The sequence below is a fragment of the Mus musculus genome, chromosome 5, assembly GCF_000001635.26.
Source record: "Mus musculus strain C57BL/6J chromosome 5, GRCm38.p6 C57BL/6J".
In the NCBI taxonomy this organism is placed as follows: Eukaryota; Metazoa; Chordata; class Mammalia; order Rodentia; family Muridae; genus Mus; species Mus musculus.
In genome coordinates, this window is record NC_000071.6 from 20,690,167 (window position 1) to 20,713,366 (window position 23,200).

At 43.6% G+C, this 23,200-nt stretch overlaps 1 protein-coding gene across 17 annotated transcripts in view; it reads left to right on the forward strand.

Annotated features, from left to right (window-relative positions):
* The window catches only part of Magi2 (membrane associated guanylate kinase, WW and PDZ domain containing 2), a 1,485,406-nt gene extending 1,470,780 nt beyond the window's left edge, over positions 1-14,626 (forward strand). For 13 of the 17 annotated variants that reach the window (XM_006535743.4, XM_006535748.4, XM_006535745.4 and 10 more), the window contains one exon: positions 11,904-14,626. In XM_006535743.4, the coding sequence (XP_006535806.1) occupies positions 11,904-12,466 (563 nt within the window). In that variant the 3' untranslated portion in view covers positions 12,467-14,626. The remainder of the gene's footprint in view (positions 1-11,903) is intronic. The other 4 variants (NM_001170746.1, NM_015823.3, XM_006535751.4 and 1 more) reach the window with 3 other exon arrangements.
* The last annotated feature ends 8,574 nt before the right edge of the window (positions 14,627-23,200 follow it).

Genomic DNA, 23,200 nt, shown 5'->3' on the forward strand with positions numbered 1-23,200 from the left:
GAGTGACTCTGCTGTTGTTCTAAGTATACTTTGTAGACTAGCCCTAAGATTTCTAGCTCTATTCTAGTAAATCATAATGCCTGATTTCTTTCACTGTCTCTCTGTCAACACTGGAGGCTTTTCATCTAAAGGAGTAGCATTCTTACAAGAATCAAAGTCCAAGGTTGGCTCAACGATTTCCTAGGATATTGGAACATTGATGGAGGCTAATCTAACTTAGCTATATGTCAAAAATCATTCCTTAGAGTCACTTATTTTTTTAAGATTTATTTATTTATTTATTTATTTATTTATTTATTTATTTATTTATTACATGTAAGTACACTGTAGCTGTCTTCAGACACTCCAGAAGAGGGAGTCAGATCTCATTACGGGTGGTTGTGAGCCACCATGTGGTTGCTGGGATTTGAACTTTGGACCTTCAGAAAAGCAGTCGGGTGCTCTTACCCACTGAGCCATCTCACCAGCCCCTTAGAGTCACTTATAATAAAACAATATTGAAGGAAAGTACAGAGATCTGTTCACTGACTAACGCAAGAACAGGTTTGGAGCATTCGTGCTACAGGATGCCAAGGCTCCAAGAGACTAGGTATCCGTGAAACTTTTTGCCTCAGAACACTGTCCAAGCTTTTGGGCCTGTCACTCAGTTACCACTGGAATGGGTGTGGCAGTGAGACTGAAGAGAAGGTTCTGCAATAGTGATCAATGGCTGCTCCTCCAGAAGACCCAGGTTCCATTCCTAGCACTTCACAGAGCCGTACAACCGTACAACGGCCTGTGAATGCAGTTCCGGGGAACAAGATGCCCTCTTCTGGCTTCCCTGGATATGACATGCACACGTTGCAAAAACACACATTCAGGTAAAACATGCATACACATAAAGAAGAAAGGGAAAGAAAATAAATAATAAAGCTACTATGAGTTAAGTTGTCTTATGACAACCCTGCTACAGCGTGACAGTACAATTGCTTAGGCTGGTCTAGACCAAAGGCTTAGCTTCCACCTCCCTTTTTACTTTTTTCTTTTTTAAGATTCATTTATTTTATATATGTGAGTAACACTGTCTCTTCAGAGACACCAGGAAAGGGCATCAGACCCAATTATAGATGGTTGTGAGCCACCATGTAGTTGCTGGAAATTGAACTCAGGACCTCTTGAAGAGCACTCGGTGTTCTTAACCACTAAGCCACCTCTCCAGCACCCCCCCCCCATTTACTTTTTTTTAACTTTTATGAGATATTTTCTTAATTTACATTTCAAATGTTATCCCCAAAGTCCCCTATACCCTCCCCCCGCCCTGCTCCCCAACCCACCCACCCCCACTTTCTGGCCCTGGCATTCCCCTGTATTGGGGCATATTTTACTTTTTAAACAGGCCAAAATATTTAAAAGATGGCATGCGCTTTGTCTTCTGTGGTTATATTGACAGAGAATAACCTGTTGCATATACAATGCAGGCTTTATCCTAGAAGGTCCTGAATTCTATCTATGAACCATGAACCATAAACCTCTGAGGAAGATTACTTGAGTCTCCCAACAGGTGGGTGTAAATTTAGTTAGAGTTGGGGAAGATCCTAAAGTAACTCACTTCTACTTCCCTCTGTGGCCATGAAGCAATGACTGCTTACCATCTGTTCTCTTGCCAAAAGCAGTTTTCGGCTCACTGCTGCTTCAGCCAGGGCTGTATTTCCACAGTGAAGACCATGATGCCTGGGAGGCTTTGAGATTAAAAGTACCTTCTAAAGACTGAGGTCAAGCCCCTTTGATTCAGGTTCTTCCTACTCTGTAAACTAGGAATTTATCACCAGTTTCATTGGCTGAAGCCTCTCAGGGCCAACCGTGAAGGCAGTTACTGAGCCAAATAGTGGAGGGAATACGGGCAGAGAGTCTGACCTGGATGGATAGTTAGCCATTATCCACCTGGCTGCATACAAGGCCTCAGCACTATTATTTTTCCTATTTAAAAAAAAAAAAAAAGAAACGTAATTCGTACATACACAAAAATGGACCCTTTTGCACATAGCTGAGGTATTTTTTTAAGCCACATAAAATTATATAATCGCAGCCAGGCTTAGTAATACACACCTGTATTCCTGTAATCCTGGCACTTGAGAGGCAGGGGCAGGAGGATCAAGAGTTCAAGGTCATCTTCAGTTCTGTGGCAAGACTAAGGCCAGAGCAAGTTTCCTGAGACTTGCCTCAAAACCATCAGCAAAAGATAAAGAGCCATTGTGATGGGGAATTCTCAACAATGGATGACTATACACAAGAATGGGCCCATCAATACCTGGTCAGGCTTGGATGTGCGCAGGGATCCCCACCGCACTACTGAGATATTTTCTAGTGACATAATCAGGGAAAGGGGGAGTCATGGACTCCATGCTTGCACCCAGCACTGACCCCTCTAGCCTCTAAAGGCTAATCTCAAACCAGCGATCACACAGATGTCCTAAATGAGGATAGGAAGGGGTGGGAGGAGGGATTGATAGAGGTGAGATGGAGAAGGGATGGGGGAATGGTAATCATTATGTTTTATGGACATGCATGAAATAGTCAAAGATATAACTGTTACTAATAATTTTAGAACAACAAAATAACAATGATATCGTCACTATGATGATCCGAACACTCATCAGTTCCACAACCTCTAACATCATCTTAGTCTCATCTCGACCAGAGTCGTGCTGTTCCCAAACCCAGCCCCTGGAAGCTCACCAGTTACACGCACGATCACCTTTTTTTTTTTTTTTCATTTAACACAATACATTTGAGATCCACTTGTGTTTGTGGGTACATGACTAATTTGCTTCGTTTTGTAGCTGAATAAGAGCCCACTGTGCTTATCCATTTGCTAGCTGATAAACATCTTCGATGTTTCATTGATGGTAAAATTCACCATAAAAAATACACAAAAAATATTCACAGTAAAAATCCACACAAAGGTCATTATGTGAATATAAGTTTTTATCATACGGAGACAAGTCAGTTAGAAGATGAATAAGTGTTTAACTTTTTAGAAAACTGCCAAGCCACTTTAAGTTGCTACTCATTTCCAGGCACAGTGAAGGAAAAGGTCTGCGACTATATCTTCAGTTGCACTGTTACTGCTCCTTACCTCTCGTCAGTAGGGAAATGAGTGGCTTCTCCTTAAACTCTTTTTTTTTGGGGGGGGAGGGGGGTCGAGACAGGGTTTCTCTGTGTAGCCCTGGCTGTCCTGGAACTCACTCTGTAGACCAGGCTGGCCTCGAACTCAGAGATCTGCCTGCCTCTGCCTCCCAAGTGCTGGGATTAAAGGTGTGCGCCTCCTTAAACTCTTGACTGTCATGTCTCTACTAATGGCTGGCCATCTTTCTCATGTGCTCATTTGCCACCCATATACCATCTTGGTAAAGTCTCAATTCCTACCTTTTCCTCACTTTATGAAACTAGGTTCAAGCTATCAGTTTAAGAACTGGTGTCTGTACATGTGAATGTCATGGTCCATAATACCTCATTTTGTTGGCTCTTCACTATCTGGGAGGGAAGGAAAGCAGGCTTTACTCCATGTTACAGAAAGAAATGGAGGCTGAGAAGGGTTCTGTGGCTTGCCAACTTCACACGTGAGACAGAACTAAAGCCAGAAGCAGGCTTCCCAATCCGCACCCTCCACAACTTTCTTGTCTAATGCCTCCAGAAGACAGGCAGGGCAGGACTCTACTCCACCCTCCCTGCTATGTGACCACTCTTCCAACTGACTCCCAACTCCTGCAAAACTGCCCAGTTCCTTACCTTCGTTCTCTGGAGCCTAACCCCCCAGCATGCTTAGGGGACACTCTATCAATGAACTGTTTGTCCCTGACTTTTCTACTACCTCGGGGATTTTTTTTTTTTTAATGAGAATTGTTCTTTGTACTATATGCTGCCTTAAACTTATGAAACTAGTTTCAGTCCTTCTGCTCTGCCTCCCAAGTGCTGTCTGTAATTCCAGGCATAAACCACTTCACCAAGTGGTTAGGGCGTTGTTGTTGGGGGGTTGTTTGTTTTTGCATTTTAAGTAGCATTAAGGGCATCATCTCTTCCTGCACTGCTCTTACTATCCAGAAAGATTAAAATCAGGCTCTGGCCTTGGGCTCTGTGTTATGGTATCATTTGCCCCGATTCTTACTTGCTAGCTGAGTGGTACTGGCAAGCTTCTCCATTGATTTAAGCTCGAGTTCTCTAATGAGTGGGTAGGGATAGGGATAACAACAGATCACAGTTCTCAGAAGTGCTGTGCGTGCCAGTTACAAGGTAAGGTACAGCAAAGTAATAGCTCCAGCAGAGCACTCGCTGGGTCCCAGGTCCATCACTAGGCGCCCTGGCCCACCTGAGGATGGCCTTTCTACTCGGGAGGAGCTGACATGGTGCCTTTGAAAGACCCACAACGTGAGGACTCCCCCACGTTCTGACTCAGGAAGAGGCAACACCCCCAAAATCACCCACAAGAAATGGTCTTGCTGCAAACTGCAAGAGGATTTTTATTCAAGAGCGCTCTTGGGCCCACGGTCATACACCACACAGGGGTAGAGGACCGTGGCGCCCTGAGTAGCTGGATAAGGGGGTATTTAAAGGAAGAAACCACAACTCAAGGAGGTGGGAAGGGCGTTGTTGGAAAATACCAAAAATACCAGTTAAGAGTCACAAGGAAGTACAAAGTCACAGGTGTCACAAGGAATACCTGGTAATTGTGAGGGTTATTTCTCAAGACAGTTTCTAAGAGCCCCTAACAATAGCACATTTGCATTGCAGGTTCCAGCAATGGTCAGGGTGGGTCAGGGTGACTTTCTTTGAATGAACACTCCTTGAACCCAGGAAGCGGGTGGGTGGAGAATGTCGCTATCTGTTTTATGATTAGCATACCTTGGAGCACTGTGTTTACTACTCTTTCACCTTCAGTCATACTTTCAAACTGAATGTGGCCATGAGGCTTCAATAGGCAGGCAGGTACAGCCACTTTAAATGTTACAACACCTAGTTTACACCTTCTGGTAGTGAAAGTGAAATGTGTGTGTGTGTGTGTGTGTGTGTGTGTCTGTTTATATTTGTGTGTGTGTGTATATGTGTGTGTCTGTGTGTGTGTATATATGTGTGTATGTGTGTCTGTGTGTATATGTGTGTGTATGTGTGTGTGTCTGTGTGTGTGTATGTGTGTATGTGTGTGTGTCTGTGTGTGTGTATGTGTGTCTGTGTGTGTCTGTGTGTGTGTGTGTCTGTGTGTGTGTCTCTGTGAGTGTCTGTGTGTATGTGTCTGTGTGTGAAGGCCGTTAACAACAGCTCAGGACTAGAAATGGTGCTTTAGAAAGGGCAGAAATACCGCAGAATAATTAATCTGTTCAGAAATTATGAACATACTCTCTGTTTATATTTTGTTACGAAAAGTGAGGGTTGAACAGGTACAAATGAACCTATATGGTTTGAAGACTATCCTTGAAAAGTTGTTGTTTTTTTTAACCAAAATGACTTTGAACTGATGATCTTTGGTCTTAATTATATTTCTATTTTTCTCTAATATTCTAAATTAGGAGCAAATGGATTCCAATAGCGCCACATCAGTATTCTCTAACCCCAGCCACTTGTAGCATTCAAACAGCAAACGTGTATAGCAAGAACTAGTCTCAATTCCATACATCACTTCGCAGAACAATTTTAGCCAGATAGAAGTAAAAGAATTTTTGTGTCAAACTCAATGTTTCCAATATCTAATGTGAGGATTTTCAACTCAGTCCTGTTCCAGGGAGCAGCAGTAAGAAGAACAGTTTCAAATAGATAGCGTTATTCCTGCCTCCGAAAGATCTAAGTTTATTGTCTGTTGAATCCTGCCCATTTTTCCAGTGTTTTCAAAGCTCTACGCTGTAACCATAATGACTGTCTGTCTGAGTCCAATGTTCAGATAAATGACATTTCAGAGTCCCCATTAGGAAAACCAATAGGTCTGCTTCTGATGGCCACTTCAGATGCAAGTTTCTGTTCATTGCTTCTGAAGAGCAATTGAGTCCCCATTCTCAATAAGAACTAGACACAACAAAGGCATCCAGCAGGAACGTGGTCAGGCCATTCAGCACCCTTCTCCATTACCTACTAGCTTGGATGTGCAGCCTTTAACAAGTCACCTAACCTTCATTCCTTAGTGTCACCCTCTGTAAAATGTGTTAGCCTGGATGTGTGATGTGAGTTCAGTTCAGGGTGTCTGGTACCTCGCTCAGTGTGCCTCAGAGAGCGCTGTTAGTGATGTTAGTAGTACTACCAAGCAGAAATGCTGCTATTAACTTCCTGAACATCATAACCAATCAGGATAAGTGATGTAGAAACCCAGGAGTTCAGAGCCGCCAGCCATGAGGCCATGCTGGAAGCCCAGGGGCTATCTACAGTAAACAAGGAATAGATGACAGGTTCTTTCTCCTGCCACAATCCCTGGGTCCCTTCTGAGAATCTCCCCACCTTAGTCCTCAGCAAAGGTTAATATCAACTCTCCTTGACTTGTAGCCATGTGCTTTGCCACTGAGAGACATACATCCAGCATTCTTCCTTTATTTGAATTATGTGTTCCCCCATTATACAGATTTTCTTTTTCTGAAGATTAAGAGCCATCTGAAAAGAGATTCACTACAACAAGCACTGTATTCCTCGCCAGTCAGATCCTTGGTTGCTATCATTCTGGTGATATTTCATAAACAAGATGATAGAACATACTCCCTGTATGTAAGACGTTTACTAGGAGGTTTTAGTGTGTGCATGTGTGTGAGCGTGAATGTGTATGTGACAGTCCATGAACACACAGGTGTGTGTGTGTGTGTGTGTGTGTGTGTGTGTACCTGTGGAGATCACAAGGCAGCTTTGTAGAGTTGGTTTTCTCCTTCCATCTTTACATGGTTTCCAAGTGTTGAAATCAGATCTCCAGATATACACAGCAAACACCTTTCCTACCTATCTTATCAGCCCAAGGAGATTGTTTTTTTAATCTCGGCATATAAAATGAATTTAGTTTGTTAATATTGCTGCTTTCCTACAAGATAATTTAAGAGGCCAATTTATCTTTTAATTCAAAAATAATGGTATATACATAATCTGTATTATATATAAAAATGTAAACCTAGGCATTGATCAGTGTGCATTCTAGAGGAGTTAAGAACTTAATAGAAAAGAAAGTAGGGGGCTGTGGTGGTGCACGCCTTTGATCCCAGCACTCAGGAGGCAGAGGCAGGTGGATCTCTCTGTGAGTTCAAGGCCAGCCTGGTCTACAGAGCAATTTCCAGGACAGCCAGGAAACCAAACTAAACAAAACAAAACAAAGAAATGAAAGTAAGAAGGATAAAAATATGATCCTAACTTAAAGAAGAGGATGTGTTTCTCTCGATAGCTTAAAGCCATCTATTGTATCTGTGGTCCTCTTCAGAACACTCCACAACACAGTGGTCAGTGGCCTCAAGGATGAAGGCTTTCCAGCAGCTGGTAAAATTAATGTATTGTGGGAAATATTAAAAAATGAATCGGCAAGTTCCTATGCTATGCCCTGCTACTCTCAGCCCCACTGGCCTGGCTGGCCATACACTGGTGGGCAATGGCCAACCTGTTTTATCTTGTGAAGACTCTCTGGCCCTGAGCTCCTGAAACATCTCCACTCAGCTCACTAAGGTCCCACTGGTATGTCATTCCCACACCAACCCCGTGCTTCAAATCCCCCATGGTCTTTGTGGTGCACTTCTGGCAAACCCACACTTTGCCGCAGTACCTTTCTCTCTTGAACCCAGATGAGCTGCCGTGTGAAGGAAAACACAACACAAACTTAGTTCAGAAACGATAACTCAATCGCCGGGTGGAGCAACTAAAATCCTAATCTTGTAAGCCTTATTAAATCTAAATCCTCCAGTGGTGAATCCTGATGGATCTGCCATTGAAACCGAGAGACACTCATAGCTACATCTTGTCCTCATACTCTCCCCGGCCAAAAAAAAAAAAAGAAGACCTAACTCTCTCCTGCTTCCTCTCTTCCTCGGCCAACCCAGGAGTCCCACCTACTTGCCCAGTGATTGGCTCCTTTATTCATTAGGGATTGGTTCACAGGAAGTCACCTGAGTAAGACTCACTCCTTGTCCCCATCCCCTCCCAGAAGAACGGAATTAGCATCAGCATACACACAGCACCCGGCCCATCCACAACATTAATGAGGAAAGGACGTCTGCAAAACTTGAAGGGAACTGACTCTGCTTCTGTCTGCTCCTCTCTCTCCTGATCCGTTTCCATCATCCTCTCTGTTGCTTCCTTCCCTCTTTCTGCATCACTCTCCTCCCCTCTCCAGACCTATTTTCTGACAATCTCAAGTCACTACCATCTTTCCTCTCAAAAACAGACACAGGTCACAGACACACACTCACTTCTGAGAGACTAGATTTTAAATGTGAATCTTCTGCCTTGAAGTGGTATCAGGCCTTCTTCCATTTCTATTTCTGGAACAGATTTTCATTCACTTGTCAAATATTCATCAAGCACTCACTTTTTGTTTCAAATACTGTCCTGTTTTTTTAAGTCCACTATGATAAACAAGACCAGTGTGGTCATTGTCTTTGTGAAGCATACAACTAGTATTTTAGACTGATGTTAATCAAGTAAATAGCAAAAAGGCATAAGGACCTCCATATATCCTCATAGTGACTATGAGGATATAAAACAGGATACCATTGAAGAGTCCTGCTTACTATATATCGGAATTCTTTGGAATAAAACTCAAGAGACAGGAAGGGTGTAGGAGACTTGCTTCCTTATGTGAGCAGCTAGGAGTGCCTTCAGCAGTGAGCAGAGCAGCTGACAGCAGCATCCCAGAGTGAGATCCCTGTAACTGAAGAACTGAGCAGAGAACAACTTGGGTGAAAGAGCAGGGGGTGAGTGGAGACAAAGCTGGTGAGACTGTCAGGACCCAGATCCTGCAGCAGGCTCTTGTAGACCAGCGAATCATGATGAGTTTCTATCTAAAAGCAGTGAAAACCCACTGAAGGTTTAGGCGAGAACTTGTTTATCAAAGATTCTGTTATGTGGAGGCCCTCTGGCGGAACTCAAGCATGGAAGCAAAGAGGGGCTTATGGCAGCAGCTCAGGTGACAGTGATTTCTGCAGCTCCTCCATCTAAAACAATGTCCCTCCACCTGGTGGCTGCCTTATGCCAAGCAATCCCTTGTACAGACAGGTAGTAGCTCACCATTTCTATACTTCTCTGAACAGTGCTTAAATTGGTTTTAGAATTTAGAACTTTTATAGTCTCGCTCCTACCTTAGCTATGTCAAGTGTATGTGCATAGAGCCTATGCATGTCTGAAGCCAGAACTAAACCGATGCCTTGTATTTGTGAGATTCAAGAAAGTCGGGGACCTAGGGTGACACCATGTGATGACAATACCATCCATCAAGGAGAGACACCGAGGAGGCATGGAGAGTAGCTTGGAGGGAAGGTTCCTGGTGTTTAGTTGAGACATCGGAAGGTGACAGTGCACTTTTCAAGGAGAGATATCAAGAAGGCAGATGGAGGGACTGGGGTAGAGCCACTGGGGAGGACGGAGCTCAACAGGAACACTTTCCATAGAGCTTTACAAGTAAGAGAACACCCAGGAAATGCTATGGCGAAGAAAAACTCCTAAGACTAAATCCCTGATGAGGTCGGAGAACAGGAGGCTAGGTGGCATAAAGCTCTGAGTCCAGCCTGTTTATGGAAATACTCAGCCGTGGTATATGAAGGTGAATACACAGAGGTATCCTCTGGAGCTGACACTAAAGCACCACTGGGTTCAGTGGGGTAGAACACAAAAACTTTTCCTTTCTCCTTCAGTTAAGTATTTGATTGCCTATTAAAATCCCTTGAAAAAAATCTTTTTATAGTAAGACTTGCATTTGTAGATAAGCCCATCTTCTAGCTTATCATAAAGAGTGATTGGAGATAGGAAAGAGGAGAAGGACAAAGAATAAGGCTTCAGAGACGATCCCAGGCCAAGCCAAGGGCAGCTACCTCCATGTGTGAGTTAATCTTTCTCATGGTCTGACCAGAACTCTCCTGTTCAATACCTTACGTGGTTCTGAGGAACAAATGCTAAGTGCTCTGTTGGGAGATGGGGCCGGTCGCCTTTAGGCAGGATGGCCACTAAGGTCTGTGTCACTTGATTTAATCTTATTTGCATGTCAATAGGCTGGGACAATTTTCTCACTCAGTAAAATGGGTAAAGAAACCCAAATGTTACTCTAGGGTGCTCATTCAATAATTTTGGTCAAGCTACTTACCCTCTCCCTGTGTCTCAGAAGTGATTTCAGGCCAGCTCATTGCCTCGGCCATATGTGATATAATGGTGGGAGTACGAGCTATTAACATGCAAACTGTCATCACCATGGTCCTGGGCACTAACCCCCCCAGGTCTTTAGAATTCGTGTTTAACTGTTTCAGGCATATTTTCCTACACTGGCAAGTTGCTGCTTTCTATCAAATGCTAGTCTGATTTTTAACTGTAGCCCACAGTAGGGGTTTCCACTGAACACATCGACTAATTCCAGATTATTCCGAAGGTAACCAAGGATACTTGGTTTCCAAACTGAAAAGATTCATGGACATCAGTTTATGGAGAGAAGGAAGATAAGGCTGTACTCAGAGTGACCTATTCAGATCTCACAGCAAAGGACAAAGTGTGTGCAACTACTCTGATAGTTTAAAGGTGGCCAGAACTGTTGGGGAAGAGAGCAACTCCACTGTCCTCTTCCTGTCCTCGTCTAAGTCACCATCAGAAGAAGTACCATATACACATCTCAACTTTAAAACAAAGCAGGCTCCTGGTATTCATGAGCTGGGCGGACTCAAGATCACTAACCTTACCACCTACTAGTGGAAAAGAATCAACAGCCACCCAGAACTCAATATAAATGTGGCTTCTTTGTGTCCCACTCATATACTAATTCCTTAGAGAAAATAACATTCTGAGAATTATAAAACTTAAGATCTTTTCAAAGGTCATGAGACATTTTCCTCACAAATATCAAGGGTTCCTGTATTGAATTTCCCTGCTTGATTTTGCCTTGGGGTAAGAAAATTCCAGGGAAATGTTATTGCTGGTGGTCATAACTAACTCACTGAATCCAACACATCTGCCCCCTACTTGGTTTCCGGCCAGTGTTTTGTTTTATGTTATATATACTTTTTTGGAAAGTCAACATAGTTGCTTGGAAGGCAACAGAGTAAATCCTCAATGGCCTTAAAGCTAGGCTTTCTAGAATCAGTCCCGTTTATCTTAGTCTAGGAGCCATCCATGTTAAAACTACAAAAAAAAAAAAAAAAAAAAATCAAAGACAATGATTTTCTTTTCGGGCAAGAAAGCAATGATAGTTTTCAGATGAATCAATCCAAATCCCAAGGTTATTAGGCAATTGCTGAGAACTATGCTTTGAGCGACACCTAACGGCTGAGAAAATCACACACCCAACTCCTTTGAGGAGGACTCAGATCCATCCCAAGAATCGCAGAAGGCCTGCTAAAAACAGAGGAGCACCTGGTCTCTATACTGCTGGGACCTGCTGGGCTGGGTCGCTGGGCAACTTGTATTTCCACAGTGAGGTCTGAGAACCGGTGATTTATTGCCAAGTCAGTGGCCATGCTAGGCGTGACCCCAGAAATTAAGAGCAGACTGAGGCAAAGGGATTAGGCCCGAGCTGTGCCTTGAACTCTTGAGCGATGGCTGCCCGGGACGGGTGGGGGACGGAACCCCGGGGTGCGGCTGGCTGCCCTCTGGGCAGTTGAGGGATGTGGCGGGGCCCTTGAGAGCAGCCGCCTGGCTGCCAGCCCGGGTCCCCGGCATGGGGGTGGGGGAGTTAGCTGGAGCGCGGGGACGCGGCGCGCCCTAACGCCTGTGCTTCCTGTCCACAGACGAACCCCACGCCTGGAGTGCTGCCGCTGCCGCCGCCCCAGGCCTGCCGGAAGTAGGCGTCTCCCTCGAAGACATCCTCTCTCCATTCTCTCCATCACATCCAGCCCCACCCTCCGACCCTTCCCACCAGATAGGCCCAGACCCAACTTGGGATATCCAAAGGGAACACGACGTTAGGAAACCAAAGGAGCTTTCGGCCGGCGGCCAGAAGAAGCAGCGCCTGGGGGAGCAGAGGGAGCGCTCGGCGAGCCCGCAGCGCAGTGCGCGGCCCAGGCTGGAGGAGGTGCCCGGCGGCCAGGGGCGGCCCGAGGCCGGCAGGCCCGCCTCGGAGGCGGCCGACGGGAAGGAGGCGCTGCGCGGCCGGCGTGAGGGCCTCGGGGCCGCGGGCGCGCGGGAGGCCGAGGCCAAGGTGGGTGTGCGCTCGGGGGCCCGACCCGCAGCGCGGCCCACGGGGGGCGGCCCAGCGCGCAAGGCGACGATGGCGCCGGGGCCCTGGAAGGTGCCGGGCTCCGACAAGCTGCCGGGCGCCCTGCAGCCTGGCGCCTCGGCCGCGGGCAGATGAGCCCCAAGGCGAGGGGCCCCCGCCCGCCTCCACGCAGGCCGATCTTCCTGGGTTCCGTCTCACGGCGTTTTAATTTATTTCCACTGTCACACGCATAGATCTATACGAGGCGCCGAAGCCCGGGAGCGCCGGCGTGCGACGCGCGTAGGCGGCACGGCACGGTGTGCGCGCAGGCAGACCTAAACTGATCCTAAAGCCCCCGGTTCCATGGTGGGAGCTTTGGCAGCTACGGAAGAACCAAAATCACGCAAACATCACAGAGAGACAGTGCAGTGTAGCTTTAGATTCAAAAAGAGAAAAAGAAAAAAGTTCCCCCCACTGCATGAAGGATTTGGATGTCATCCAAACTTTATATCAAGAAACTGGACAAGTTCAGAGCAATCACAAACTGGAATATCGCCTTAAAAAAAAATCAAACTGCACGGAGCAAGCGGAAACTGAGACAAGATTATATCTTTTAATTGATCTAAAGTGTTGTAAATAAATCGTTCTTGACATATCTAGACAGGGGATAAAGGGTTTCTTTGAAACATCCAGAACTGTTCTCCCATGCTACGTTTCCATGGCTCCCCCTTCAGCATCCACCAACGGTATTAGCAGCAGCGTCCCCTGCCTACTGCAGGATGAGTTAGAAACCTAGTGAATTCATTGGTGTGATGCCTTTTTTACTGCCATTTCTGTGGTCAAGTCACATTTCTGTACATTTTCAGTAGTAGGGAAAAAAGGTTTTAAAAATTGTATCCTAGGGAGCAGTTTGCCGTAAGTCAGAATTTTGCAGGTTAGCTCGTAGATCCTAATTGGTTGCCTCTAAAATAATGAGTTTGATAATCAAAAGACCATAATCTGTTTAATCGAGATTGACAACGCTGCAGTTCCTTCCTGAAAAGGCTTCCTGTCATCCCAGGCACTCAGAGATACGTAGCTGCTCTGTTAGCAATCTTCTATTTTACCTATTTGATTGTCTTATTTTAAAGCTCTTCATTTGCACTTTGACAAAGTATTTGTCCTATATTTCTCAAATTAGAATCTCTAATATTGAAAGCATTATGATAACTAATTTATTTTCATTAAAGAACATAAGTCCTTTGGCATTCCTTTCTGCTTTCCTTATTTGATCTCCTTTTTGTTTCCACCTGTAGCTTTTCGCCTCCAATTTGCTAATGCTTTTTGTTACACTAACAATCTATAGATGCACCTTTATGTCCCCGGGTTACCATCGCAGGTCAGCGATTGTCCCTGCAGTAAAAACTGTCAAACGTTAACATTAGTCAGCTATCCATTGGTATTTATTGTAGCTGCACATATTTAAAGACAAAATGTCTGAAGGCATTTTGTCATGAATATGTTTTGTATAACTGAGGCTTCAACTCTTCAGATATTCTGCTCCTTACACAAGTACTTGTTGAGTAAGAGGGAAGCCGGGTCCATCACGCCAGGTCACATGTAACTGCTGTCTCAATGAGTCTTCCCACTCTCTGGACACTACCTAGTTTAATTTCCATCGTACATAAAGATAGTTGTTCCACAAGCAAATATGGTCAGAAGCCTCAAGTGAAGGGTATTGCAGCTTGTAAAAGTAATTTCCAAAATGAAACACATTCATCATAAACAAAGCACAAACACGTGTAGCGGTTTATACTTTCGGTTTAATCTCAATTTGTCTTTTTCCCCTGGACTAGAAATCCAGTATAGTTTGCCATTAATTTATTGACTCTGGGTTTGGACCATGCTCTGTAGTGTAGCTGCACGTACGTCCTGGTACTGTGTCCTCTGACCTTTACGTTCCATAGGCTTCAGAAGGACAACCGTGGAGATCACCCTTGCATAAACTCTAATTTGCACACTTCACAGCTACTACCCGTGCAGCAATTGCTTTATGCGGCTGTAATCCATAACCCGTGAAGACAGCACATCATCTAAATCTCATTCCAAATAATATTTCTGTGTAGTGTTAGCTGTGAATTTACCCTGTACAGCTGTATCTCTATAAATATAATTCCATGTATTAATAGTCACAGAAAGACTGTAAGTGAGCAACTATTTTTATGAAACGCACCACTATGGATAAATTAACTTTTACAGAAATCTTGTTTACTGTATGATATTCTAAAACACTGTCAAATAAAATATATATCCAAAAATCTTTTCTTTTTCCAGCTATATAAACTGTGTGTTAATTTTAATTTAGTAAGGAATAGGGGTATTATTATTATTATTATTTTGGTTTGGTTTGATTGTTTTGTTTTTCAAAACATGTTTTCTCTGTGTAGCCCTGGCTGTCCAGAAACTCAATCTGTAGACCAGGCTGGCTTCAAACTCACAGAGATCCTCTGCCTCCCAGTACTGGGATTAAAGGCACGGTGCCACCACTTCCTGCCTCGCCCCACTGTCACCTCCCTTGGCTTTTTAAAGCTGCTCCCCCCGCCCCTGAAATGTCTAAAGTATAAGTTTAATGACTGAAATAGAACTTCTTTGAGATTTGAGTCTGGATGCCCTGGCAATACACAGAAAAACTGTTTTGGTTTGAGGATTTGGGTTTTGTTTGTTTTTAACTCAAGTAAACTGAAACTATCCAGTTAGGACTATCTTTTGCTTAAATCACGACTTGGCTGTGTGTTTCTGCTGTTTACTACATTGATACCTTAAACCCTCTTATGGAAAAAGTTACAGTATCAACAACATACATAGCAGCAGTATTTAAATCCAAAACCAGTGGCTGATTGTAGGTTTTACCTTGCAGAGGAGCAAGTTGCACCTGGGAGTGTCATGGAGTTTGTGATCCAAGAGAACAGTTCTCAACTGGTGCTGCAAGGACTTTTCCACATTACACCAATGAGAGACCTAAAATTCCTAACCTGCCAATCTTTCATTTCAATACTATTTACTATATTAAAAAGCTCACACATCAGTTTCAGAGAAGAGGGGCAGGAAGTAGGAAATCAAGCACTATTTGAGATGGTGCAGTTTTGTCTTGTTTTTAAGGTTAACATGGTTAATTTACATTTTTAAGAACCAGTGAACAAGAAGGCTCAAGCGCTACTCTGACAAGCCACCTGCAGGCTGCAGCTGCCTCCAGCCTACCAATTTGCACCAACACCAGCCGAAGCCGAGGCAGGGAAGCTTGGATGGAAGCAATGTCTCCTGCAGACCCCAGGCAGGGAGTCCTGTGGCTCACCTGGAAAAGCTTCTGAAACTTTGGCTAGCACAAGGCTCTCCACCAGAAGCCAGCCCACCATCCCCACAGCAGGGCAGGCTCCACCGGAAGCCAGCCCACCATTCCCGCAGCAGGGCAGGTTTGCTGAAATTCAGTCCAGTTGGCTGATGCTTGTGTGGATCTGATTATTATTTGGAAGTTTATATTCTTAGTAAGTTTCCCTGAGTGTGTAAGTTCATATCCCAATTTATATTTTTTCCACCCTTGTTTAGTTTTTTGTCTTGTTTTGTTTGGTTGGTTTTTTTTTTTTTTTTGTTTTTTGTTTTTTTTTTTTTTGGTTTTGTTTTCGTTGTTGTTTAAGACAAACTCACAGCAAAATAACCAAATGGTATCCCTACTAGTAGCAGGATTCTAGATTGAACAGACTTCTGACAACATAGTCCCAGAGGGTGCCTATAAAACTGCAGGAAATGAGGGCACTCTGTCCAACAATAGGCTCAGAAGCACATCTAGTTCATGCAGTGCCCTAATTAAATATATAGTGATTATGATTATTATTCGTAATAATAGCTATGGCTGTAAACATTTGTGCATAAACAGTAGGATAACACCCTAGAATTAAACAGAACTCTTGCTGGGCCTTCTGGAACAAGTTACCCATGAGATGCAGCCATTGGGGACTCTGCTCTGCAGCAGCTTTGTCCTGCATCCCCACAGCTGGGGAAGGGTAACAGTAAGTTCCAGTAGAGCCTGGTTGGTCTGAGGGCTTTGAGAAGGGTTTGACGGAGCCCCACCCCACCTCCCAGGAGGGCTCTGTGGGAGACCTGGGGGGCGGGGGTGGACTAATTCCTAGAAAGTAACTTCATCTGGAAAAACCTAAGGCCACAAAACAACTTTTGATCTCCAGAAACTGGAAGTAAATTTCCTAAGACTGAGGAGATGGTATGGTTCACTAGATGGACGTACCTAAACAGCCTGGCAGCCCTGGAGCTCACAGTGAAGGGAGACAACTAACTCCGGAAAACTCCTCCTCCATGTGTATTCCTATAGCACCCATACATTCAAATTTGACCCGTCTAGCAGGTCCAGTTATTCGAGGATCTCGAGGGGACCTCCTCCTAATAACCAAATGGGGGGTAGAGAGAGACGAGGGTCTTGTACGAATAACGACACGGAAACCGTTCTGAAGTTGTATCAAGACCCCAATGTATTGAGAAAGGTCCAAGGTTTAAATGCACAAGCAAAGGGGGAAGTACAGATACTTATCAGTGGGAGGGGTAAGGCAATACAAGCAAAAGGAGAAGTACTTATGGGAGGGGGGGCAATAGAAATTCTTTCTTTTGGCAGCTACACCGGGAAGCAGGAACTTGGTGGTATCAGGGTGTGGTCAGGACATCGGTGATGACCTAGGGCTGGAACCTCCTGTGGTTCTCGGAATCCATATGTCGGTGGTCCGCTTTTGACCCCCTTTTCTTCTCAGGGGGAGAGGCCCAATTCAGAGATCAGGACAATAGCGTTGCCTTAATGGCTCCCAACACAAATTCATATGCATAGATCATAGACATATAGTAGTAGTAGTAGTAGTAGTAGTAGTAGTAGTAGTAGTAGTAGTACTACTACTACTACTACTACTACTACTACTACTAAAGTTTAATGGAGTTCTTAAAACTCTAACAAAATGTGCCCGTCCATGTGAAAGACTGAAAGGCATCTTGGTTATTTCCTTCGAGCTGAGACGCCTTCACACCGTGAAACACGTGTCCAGGAGAGTGTGAAGTCTGCAGACAATACCCAGGGCAGAAAACTAAGAATATATTTCACCAAATTCTGTTCCGTTCTTCTGCATTTCTTGCCTCCTGCTTAATCTCTGGCACATCCTGCGTTCAATACCACTGTATCACTGCATGGTATGAGTAATTCTAGGGGGTTGCAAAGAGATGGCTGACGAAAGCAAGCCTTAGGGAGTTATACCAAACTTGCAAAGCCAAGTGCTGCAGCAGGGCGTGCCCCTCCCTTCATCCAGAGCCCACCCTTCAAGCTAAGAATTAGGATACACACTCATCTGAATTCTAAAATTAAGTCAGGTTTTATATTGTATGTGGGATTTGGCTAAATCGGGGTTTTCCTGTTGAACTAATCATTTGGCTGTTTGGCTTAGTCACAAAGGCTGGCTTTAATAGGCAATTACATTACATAGGAGACCCTTTCCATAAGTGGTTTTTAAAATACAGGTAGACATTTAAAATGAAAATATATTAAAGTATCCATGCAAGGAGAAATACCACCTTTGAAACATTAGAATCTATAGTTAAGAAAATAGAGGGCTGGCTATACAGCTTAGTAAGTAGGGCCTTAGTAGGGCATGAGTTCAATTCCTGAAGCCTACATGAAGAGTATTGACTTTGAAACATATGTTGTCTGCTGACTTCCTAACACATTCTCCATCCTACATAAAATTAACAAATAAAATTATAAAAAGAGAATGCATATATTACTTTAGGTTGTAGCTCAGCTGTAAGTAGAGTGACCACTTTTCATATGTAAAACTCACCAGCTGTAGGACTGCAAGCTGTGGTACAACCACTCTGGAAATCAGCCTGGTGGTTCCTCAGAAAATTGGACATAGTACTACCAGAAGATCCAGCAATACCACTCCTGGGCATATACCCAGAAGATGTTCCAACTGGTAATAAGGACACATGCTCCACTATGTTCATAGCAGCCTTATTTATAATAGCCAGAAGCTGGAAAGAACCCAGATGCCCCTCAACAGAGGACTGGATACAGAAAATGTGGTACATTTACATAATGGAGTACTACTCAGCTATTAAAAACAATGAATTTATGAAATTCTTAGACAAATGGATGGATCTGGAGGATAACATCTTGAGTGAGGTAACCCAATCACAAATGAACACACATGATATGCACTCACTGATAAGTGGATATTAGCCCAGAAGCTCAGAATCCTTCTTAGAAGGGGGAACAAAATACCCATGGAAGGAGTTACAGAAACAAAGTTCAGAGCAGAGACTAAAGGAACGACCATCCAGAGAGTGCCCCACTTGGGGATCCATCCCATAAACAACCAAACCAAGACACTATGGTAGATGCCAACAAAAGCCTGCTGACAGGAACCTGATATAGCTGTCTCCTGGTAGAGGCCGCCAGTGCCTGGCAAATACAGAAGTGGATGCTCACAATCATCCATTGGACAGAGCACAGGGTCCCCAATGAAGGAGCTAGAGAAAGTACCCAAGGAACTGAAGGGGTCTGAAGCCCCATAGAAGGAACATCAATATGAACTAACCAGTACCCCCAGAGCTCCTTGGAACTAAACCACCAATCATAGAAAGCACATGTAGCCAGAGCAATTCAACAACAAAAGGACATCAAGGGGATACAAATTGGAAAGGAAGAAGTCAAAATATCACTATTTGCAGATGATATGATAGTATATATAAATGACCCAAAAAATTCCACCAGAGAACTCCTAAACCTGATAAACAGCTTCAGTGCAGTAGCAGGATATAAAATTAACTCAAACAAATCAATGGCCTTTCTCTACACAAAGGATAAACGGACTGAGAAAGAAATTAGGGCCAGCATTCGGGAGGCAGAGGCAGGCGGATTTCTGAGTTCGAGGACAGCCTGGTCTACAAAGTGAGTTCCAGGACAGCCAGGGCTATACAGAAAAACCCTGTCTCGAAAAACAAAAACAAAAAAAAAACAAAAACAAAAAAAAAAGAAAAAAGAAAAAAGAAAGAAAGAAAGAAAGAAATTAGGGAAACACCCTTCACAATAGTCACAATAATATAAAATACCTTGTAACTAAGGAAGTGAAAGATCTGTATGATAAGAACTTCAAGTCTCTGAAGAAAGAAATTGAAGAAGATCTCAGAAGATGGAAAGATCTCCCATTCTCATGGAGTGGCAGAATTAATATAGTCGAAATGGCTATCCCGACGAAAGCAATCTATAGATTCAATGCAATCCTCATCAAAATTCCAACTCAATTTTTTCACTGAGTTAGAAAGGGCAATTTGTAAATTCATCTGGAATAATAAAAAACCTAGGATAGCAAAAACTATTCTCAACAATAAAAGAATCTCTGATGGAATCACCATGCCTGACCTCAAGCTGTACTACAGAGCAATTGTGATAAAAACTGCATGGTACTGGTACAGCAACAGACAGGTAGACCAATGGAATAGAATTGAAGACCCAGAAATGAATCCACACACCTATGGTCACTTGATCTTTGACAAGGAGCTAAAAACATCCAGTAGAAAAAAGACAGCATTTTCAACAAATGGTTGAAAAAGACAGCATTTTCCACAACTGGCGGCTATCATGCAGAAGAATGCGAATTGATCCATTCTTATCACCTTGTACAAAGCTCAAGTCTAAGTGGATCAAAGAACTCCACTTAAAACCAGAGACACTGAAATTTATAGAGGAGAAAGTGGGAGAAAGCCTCGAAGATATGGGCACTGGGGAAAAATTCCTAAACAGAACAGCAATGGCTTGTGCTGTAAGATCAAGAATTGAAAATGGACCTCATGAAATTGCAAACCTTCTGTAAGGCAAAAGACACTGTCAATAAGACAAAAAGGCCACCAACAAATTGGGAAAGGGTTTTTACCAATCCTAAATCTGATAGGGAACTAATATCCAATATATACAAAGAGCTCAAGAAGCTAGACTCCAGAAATTCAAATAAACCCATTAAAAAATGGGGTAGAGATCTAAACAAAGAATTCTCAAATGAGGAATACCAAAGGGCTGAGAAGCACCTGAAAAAATGTTCAACATTTTTTTCAGTCATCAGGGAAATCAAAAAAACCTTGAGATTCCACCTCACTCCAGTCAGAATGGCTAAGATCAAAAATTCAGATGACAGCAGATGCTGGCGAGTGATGGGGCCGGCCTGCGGCTCTCATGTCCGGGTTCGAGCCTGGAAGGCATCTTGGAACTGGAAGAGAAGAGAGAGCCTAGGCAGGTTGAGAAATAATGGAACCAAGACATGCTAGTCTGCTCAAGGTTCAAATGTTTAATGGAAAACACACTTTATAAAAGAGGGGGGAAAGTCCATTCCTGCCAATTCATCCTTGGAGCCTGGAACCAGCCGCAGGTGATGACACGCAGGATAGGGTGTAGTCTCCCGAATAGCTCTGGGGCCTCTCAGCAGGTAGCAGTATCTTGAAGAGGAACAGGACAATGACTCAACAATAGAGTGATATAGGGAGGAAGGCTCCACCCTAGATAATCTTCTTAGTGGCAGCAAGGTCAAGTTCTGGCTCAGCCTGCTTCAGGCTTGTGGGAGGGTACAGGCGAGAATGTGGAGAAAGAGGAACACTCTTCCATTGCTGTTGGAATTGTAAGCTGGTACAACCACTCTGGAAATCAGTTTGGCGGTTCCTCAGAAAATTGGACGTAGTTCTACCAGAAGACTCAGCAATACCTCTCCTGGGCATATATCCAAAAGATGTTCCAACCAGTAAGAAGATCACATGCTCCACTATGTTCACAGCAGCCTTATTTATAATAGCCAAAAGCTGGAAAGAACCCAGATGTCCCTCAACAGAGGAATGGATATAGGAAATGTGGTACATTTACACACTGGAGTACTACTCAGCTATAAAAACAATGAATTTATGAAATTCTTGGGCAAATGGATGGATCTGGAGGATATCATCCTTAGTGAGGTAACCCAATCACAAAAGAAGTCACTTGATATGCACTCACTGATAAGTGGATATTAGCCCAGAAACTTAGAATACCCAAGATATAATTTGCAAAACACAAGAAAATCAAGAACAACAAAGACCAAAGTGTGGATACTTCATTCCTCCTTAGAATAGGGAACAAAACACCCATGGAAGGAGTTACAGAGACAAAGTTTGGAGCTAAGATGAAAAGATGGACCATCCATAGACTACGCACCCGGGGATCCATCCCATAATCAGCCACCAAACGCAGACACTATTGCATATGCCAGCAAGATTTTGCTGAAAGGACCCTGGTATAGCTGTCTCTTGTGAGGCTATGCCAGTGCCTGGCAAATACAGAAGTGGATGCTCATAGTCATCTATAGGATGGCACACAGGACCCCCAATGGAGGAGCTAGAGAAAGTATCCAAGGAGCTGAAGGGGTCTGCAACCCTATAGGTGGAACAACAATATGAACTAACCAGTACCCACAGAGCTCCTGTCTCTAGCTGCATATGTAACAGAAGATGGCCTAGTCAGCCATCACTGGGAAGAGAGGCCCCCTGGTCTTGCAAACTTTATATGCCCCAGTACGGGGGAATGCCAGGGCCAAGAAGTGAAGTGGGTGGGTAGGGGAGCAGGGTGGGGGGAGGGTATAGGGAACTTTCGGGATAGCATTTGAAATGTAAATAAAGAAAATATCTAATAAAAATAAAAAAAAGTAAAAAGAGAGAAGAGAAGAGAAGAGAAGAGAAGAGAAGAGAAGAGAAGAGAAGAGAAGAGAAGAGAAGAGAAGAGAAGACTCATGGTGGGACTTGTGGCTCTGGCTGCATATGTAGCAGAGGATTGCCTAGTCAGTCATCAATGGGAGGAGAGACCCTAGGTCCTATGAAGGTTCTATGCTCCAATATAGGGGAATGTCAGGACTGGGAATGGGAGTGGGTGGGTTGGGGAGCAGGGGAAGGGTAGAGAGGATAGGTGATTTTTGGAGGAGAAGCAAGGAAAAAAATTAAACAGGTTAAAATCATATTTTAGAATACATTTCAGGACTCCACTTCAAAAAAACATCACCAGCTTTAAATTGAGTTTGAGGACAGCCTAGGCTACATGAAACCATCTCAAAAATTATAGATATTAAATTACAACTGAAATAAGATCTATTAATTGTTTGAGGACTACATGCTAATAAACAATAATTATAGATAAACCTCCTTTATTTAGTACATGTGCTGGTTTGAATAGGTGTGGCCCCCAGAAATTCATCTGTTTAAATGCTTGCCTCACAGGGAGTAGCACTATTAAGAACTGTGACCTTGTTGGAGTAGGCGTGGCCTTGTTAGAGAAAGTGTGTCACTGTAGGGGAGGTCTTTGAGGTCTCCTATGCTCAAACTATGCCCATTGTATATATGTCTCATTGATGGATTAAGATGTAGAACTCTCAGCTACTTTTCCTGTACCATGCCTACCTACAGGCTGTCACGCTTCCCACCATAACAATGGACAAAGCCTCTGAAACTGTAATCCAGCCCCAATTAAGTGTTTGCTTTCATAAGAGCTGCCTTGGTCAATGGTGTCTCTTCACAGCAATGAAATCCTAACTAAAACAGGACATAAAAAATTTTTAAGTTGACAGAAACATTACAGGTAACAGAATCCAGCCAATATTCTCAATCTTCTGTGATCTCGGAAACATGACAGTTAGAATGCAGAATTTTATGAGATGCACGCATAATTAGAAGAGGTCCTGGATAATTGGCATTTTTGGTGATTTTTAAGGAACACCTTGATTTTAAGAGGCAGAAAGGTATAAAAACAGCTTAAGCAAAAAAAAAAAAAAATCCCATTTCTATGGAATTAGGAAACTTAAA